General features: G+C 42.4%; 1 protein-coding gene across 1 annotated transcript in view; it reads right to left on the bottom strand.

Moving 5' to 3' along the window:
• Positions 1–749: 749 nt before the first annotated feature.
• ABI3BP (ABI family member 3 binding protein) overlaps positions 750–6,000 on the bottom strand; it is a 365,114-nt gene continuing 359,863 nt past the window's right edge. Inside the window, exon 48 of the mRNA XM_075852779.1 lies at positions 750–1,991. Within this exon, the coding sequence (XP_075708894.1) occupies positions 1,876–1,991 (116 nt within the window). The 3' untranslated portion in view covers positions 750–1,875. The remainder of the gene's footprint in view (positions 1,992–6,000) is intronic.

Here is a 6,000-nt window from a genome sequence, read left to right as displayed (position 1 = left end):
GGGTTATCCGATTATTCAATTTAGTACCAAAAGTCCTGAAATACAGTAAATAGCGGTTTTAACGTAATTTGCAGTGTTTCTATAAAAAAATCAAAAACCTCTTTTATCGTCGTGTGCTGCTGGGGTAGAGCTCTGGTCAGACCTAAGGACCTATTACACCGGCGAATTTTGGCCGCTGCGACAAAGGCCGATCAACGAGATGGCTCGTTTATCGGCGTTCATTTGCTCCCGGCAAAAGGAGCTATGTATGGGGACGAGCAGTCGTTACTATGATATGATATATGTGCTGCCAACAACGATAATATTTTAGCTTTTTAAAACGATACGATCAGCAAATGAACGAGCGTTTGCTCGTTCATCTGCTGATCGCTGCCCTGTTTACACAGGGCAATTATAGGCAAAAAACACTTATCTGCCCGATAATTGCCCAGTGTAAAAGAGCCTTAAGTCTTGTTCCTCCTCTGGCAGCTGACAAAATAGTCCCATTATACTTTCCAGTCCAGATTTACAATCCTGGCAAGCTAAGAATAATTAGTTTTCTTGGCCATGCTACTGCAGAGGCCCTGATCCTTCCCTGACAAGCAGGACAGAAATATTATTCTGTCGGCTGCTCTGCAGTGAATAGAGAATCACTAGGCAGAGAAATGGCTGGGGAGAGATAGACTGATCATGCGTGTCCATCAACACTTAGCCTATTAGGTGGATGCACATTATTATACACTTAGACTATAGTGCCAACTGGTGTTCAAAGTTTTTTTAATGAGTTTAAATACAAAATGTGTTTATAATATGGTGCTTTATTTAAATAAACATATTATTTGTGGGATAAGCCCTTGAAGGATGGAGATCCAATAGACTTCCCTGTTCAACAGGGCACGCCTATGGTCTCCACCCCCTAATAGGTGGTAACAATTAATACAGACCTGACGAACCTCTTGAAAATCGTGCTCACAATGTTCTATCCAACAGTAACACAAAATATAATAGCAGTGTTTTGTTTTTTAAAAAAAGATCAATATCTTTATTGTAGAGTTCATATACTGCTCTCTTCAGATACAAAACCAGGTTGCATTTGGAAATAAAGCTATATTGGATATACTGTACATTCTGTAAAAAGTTAATTACAAATCTATTTATAAATCACATGCTTATGTTAATTTTAAAATATCTGCAGCCATGAAAGTAAAATGTAATTTTGCACCAAAGACTAATCATATGTAAGTACCTGCCTTGTTTGTATCTTTCCATCTATTCATCTAATGTCACAACACTGTGTACAAGACCTGTGAGGAGTTCCCTGATGGCAAGTATTTTATAAGGGCACTGGGGCCACAATGTGGTTTCTATTTGTTTTATGTGATTGTTTTAGTCAGTTCCACATACCAATGTCTAAAACAATGATAAAATACAAGAAATACTTTCACCATTATATCATAGAGGTTGTATAGACTGAAATGAAAGTCACTTGATGAAATAAATTAAAACATTGGCGTTGATGACATTAGATGAAGATTATCATGGAGAGAAATATTTTAACCTTGCTCTATAAAGAATGTAGTTGGATTAAAATCTGCTTCAAAATATTTCTTACAACATCGTGATAAATAACATTAGACACTGCTTTTCTTAAAATACCAGAAACAGGGAGCCAGCTTCCCGAGATTTTCTCCTATGAAGACAATATCCTTATTTGTATATTGATAAATATGGAAGCAGTCTGTTAACTCTGTAACATGTAGAATGATTTAATACATATCTTACATTAGTAGAACCAAGTAGGTAATGAGAGTAGATTGAAGCTAGCAAATTGTCTGTAGAACGGATGGTGGCTGATGTGGGCAAGTCCATGAATTCATTGTGTTATCACCGTTCTTCTTACCATTTGCCAGGTATTGATATTCCACATTCATACCAGTGGACATAGCTGATGTGTGTCTGGCCTCCTATATCTCCAAATTCAACTGGCTGCTGGCGGACGGATCTGTAAAATCCTGTGCAAAGGTAATAGTCATTATAACAATGTCAATGTCGAAAGTAAATACAAAGGTAATTACGTTTGTCACGATTATATGTAATGCTATAACCACACGGGTCAACTAAAAACGGATGTGACATAAAATAAACATAATGCCAAGGTGAATAAATATTGAACATGTATGTGGATGACTTGTGGTGTCAAGTGGTGCTATATCATACTATTTTTATATGGGATCGGATTATGTCAGGGGGATGCAGGAAAACATTTTCCTTTTTCTGATATATCTGGCACATGACGGTGGAATAGGACTGTGTGTATAAAGTTTCAGGGTAAAGACACATGTATCGGCTGCGATGTGGGTGTAAACCACATTAGCATGCGGTTTTAGTGAAAATCGCATGGTTTTCAAATGCTTGTTGATTTCCACACAGTTTTTGAAGTTAAATACTAATAATATCTATTGGATAAGAAAGGGAATGATATTCTACAGTCTAGAGGATTGTTTCCAAATCCATCCTAGGGAACAACATGTCTTGATAAAGAAAACGTGCTAGTTATTGATATAGTAAAACTAATTAAATCACACGTGCAACATTAAGAAAATCCTCAAGACACGACCTGTTGGGGTTCCTTGAGGACAGGCTTAGCTAAACTCATAGACAGAACAGAATTTTGTAATCCATATTTTTTCTGGATTTAAAATATCCTTTATATGAAGCTGTTGAAATGGCTCCATTGTATAATATTTATTTTAAAAAATGTGCTCTGTTAGGCTGGGATCATACTTTGCGGCTTAAATGCTTTATTTGGCGTGAATCGCGGCAAAATCGCTCCGATTCTGCCATGATTTCATAAAATTTCCTAAACATCTAACATTTTATGAATGACATTAATACTAAGATAAATGAAGAGAAAATAATCCGATTTTGTGTCTGTATTTTCGGCATATCTAATATGGTCGTGTGTATTAGGCTAAACTATGATATCTGAACATGTAATGATCTACATCTTTTTCAAATTACTGATAGGCTACAAGATAGCATAAATCACTAAATGCTAGTGAATGCAATAATAATACCCTCTTTTCATATAGTGCCAACATTACGCAACACTTTGCAGTCAGATAAGGCTTCGTTCACATCTGCGTCAGTGTCCCGTTCTGACGTTCCATCGGAGCTTCCTGTCAGAACGGGGCCCTGACTGAAACAAATGGAAACCGTAGGTTTCCGTTTGCATCACCATTGATTTCAATGGTGACTGATCCGGTGCCAATGGTTTCCGTTTGTCTCCGTTGTGCAAGGGTTCCGTAGTTTTGACGGAATAAATACTGTAGTCTACTAGCAGATGTGAATGAAGCCTCAAGCAGTAAACCTACAGAGTTATGGATTCTTCAAAAATTAGAACTTTGTACCTACTATGTCACTCCCCTCATCCTCGTTAGTTTGTAAGCTTTTATAGGCAGTGTCTTCTCTCCTTTTGCCTCACTGTTTATTAATGTGATTTTGTATAGCTTTTGTTTCCCTGATTGTAAAGCACTGTGGAATATGTTAGCACTGTATAAATGGTATGGTAAATTATACAAGTATCTAATCAAGCCATAGGCAGGGAGTGTGTCAAATCATACTGCTGAAGTCAAGAGGTTCAGTTGTTAAGTACTGTAATATAATTTCTTTGCTCAACCAAATGTGTGGTCAACGGGTAAATGACATATTAGTGAGATGTGCTAGTCACAGTTCTCTGTCTATTCCGCAAGATCGCTTAAATCTACCTTGTGCTCGCCGGCTTTCAGCAGCTTTAGGCTGGGGTCACACAGAGTTTTTTGTTTGGAATTTTGAGGAAGATTTTGCCCTGCCTGCACGACGCGGGCAAAAAAAACGACGCAAAATGCGCTTCTTCTGCCTCCCATTGAGGTCAGAAGCGTAAATGCCCGAATATAGGGCATGTCCCTTCTTTTTCCTGCGAGCTAGTTTTTACTCTCACGGGAAAAAAATGCTTCCGCCTCCCATTGAAATCAATGGGAGGCATTTTCGGACATTTTTTGGTGCGGTTTCCGATGCAGTTTCCGCGTCAAAAAACTCGTCAGAAAACTCTGTGTGAACTCCCCCTTAAAGTTCCACACTGAGTTACATGTGGCACATACAATACTATTGTTTCCGGTAAAACCACAGACACCCCGCATGAACCCATTAAAGTCAATGGGTTTCATCAGCCGCCGTGGTATCTGTCATGCAACGGAATTGGCTCTTCTGGCTTTTCATTTGTTCTGCTCCACTGATGAGCAGAACGGAAACTGAACGCAGGTGTGAACCTTGCTTTACGCTGTAAAACTTTTGAGGTTAAATTGTTCTAGAGGACAAATGATGATGTTCTGTTCCAGATATCTCTCGTACAATTAAACCTAAAATGTGTAAAAGGTGTAAGTGCAACGTAGGATGCTGTGTGGGACTCTTTGAAACTCCAAACTGCTGAGCAAGCTGGAGCTCACCGGCTACATTTTATCTAAACCAGATGAATATGGAGACAGGGACTAGTAAAACGTATCTGTTAAAGGGGTATTCCCATCTCCATGATGATTTGTAATCTAGTCCCTGATGCAAAGTTAATAAGAAATCCAATTACCCTTCATTTTTTATGATGCACCATTCTGTAAATATTGTATGCCGTCCAGCCCATATCCCTTGCTGTGTATATTCCCCGTTTCTAATGTGGAGTCCTGCCCTGTACTTTTTGGGAGCATGCATTGGTGGAGCATGCACAGTAACTCCAGGTACGGCCACCTCTTTCCTGCTCTATGGAAGTGAATAGGACAGCTCCCGGGCATGAACAGTAGACCTGGAGCAGTCCTATTCTCCTGTACTCGGCACATCACTGCAGAGTTGAGTATAGCTGTTTCAATGCCATGTGAAGGAAAGGCTTAGGCGGGATTCACACGACCGGGTAGTTCCCGAGCCCGAGTGTCGGCCGGTAAAATCGGCCATTTTGCCCGGCCGGTTTGCATAAAGTTATGCATCCGTGCCGGGCCAGGCAGATCCGGACAGTGACATCAACGGCAGCTCCTGAAGGGGAATCCCCATGTGTTCGGGGATTCCGCTTCAGGAGTTTCCCCTGATGTCACTGCCCAGATATGGACAGAGACATCAAGCGCTCTGTCCAGGAGCGGAATCCCCGAAAACACGGGGATTCCGCTCCTTCAAGGAGCTAAAGTGCGGCTAGCACATAGCAGAGCGGGGAGATACCTCCCTGCTCTGCTATAGTGGCGTCGCTACAGTAGTAGCAGCCGCAGCAGCAGCAGCTGCTGCTACTAGCGGCGCCATCGAAGGTGTCGCCGGGCCAGGGTGCTTTTAACAAGCAGGGGAAGGGAGCCAGCGCAGCGCTCCCTCCACCTGCTGTACACCCCGGCCCTGCAACACAGTGTACAGCGATGCCATTTGTCAGAATGGCATCAACTCCTCCTCCTCACATGCACTCTGCGCTGTGAGGAGGAGGAGATAGAGCGCAAGCGCCGGGAAACCCGGCCATCACTCGGAACACATTCCGGTGATGGCCGTGTAATACCCGGCCCCATAGACTTCTATGAGAGCCGGGCGGCCGGGTGCCCGGGCAAAGATAGAGCATGTCCTATTTTTTGACGGCCGGATTTCCCGGCCGTCAAAAAATCGGTCGTGTGAATAGCCCCATTAGGGGTCTATCATTCCTAATGCAGCCGGGTGCCGGCCGATTTATGAACGGCCGGCACCCGGACGGGAAACCCTGCCGTGTGAATGAGGCCTTACGCCTCATTCACACGACAGGGTCCGAGTGTCGGCCGATGAAATCGGCTGTTTTGGGCCGTTTTTCCCGGCCGGTTTGCATCCGTTTTGCATCCGTTCCGATTCCGTTCCGGGCCGTGTTGCCGTTTTTAACGGCCGATTTTGACCCGTTTTGCATCCGTTTTTTTCCCTGTCCGTTTTAAAATCGGATGAATTTCATTTAAGGCCTCATTCACACGACAGGGTCCGAGTGTCGGCCAGGAAAATCGTCCG

The sequence above is a fragment of the Rhinoderma darwinii genome, chromosome 2 (genome assembly GCF_050947455.1).
Source record: "Rhinoderma darwinii isolate aRhiDar2 chromosome 2, aRhiDar2.hap1, whole genome shotgun sequence".
In the NCBI taxonomy this organism is placed as follows: Eukaryota; Metazoa; Chordata; class Amphibia; order Anura; family Rhinodermatidae; genus Rhinoderma; species Rhinoderma darwinii.
Note: the sequence above shows the minus strand (reverse complement) of the source record. Positions and strands in the feature narration are given on the sequence as shown.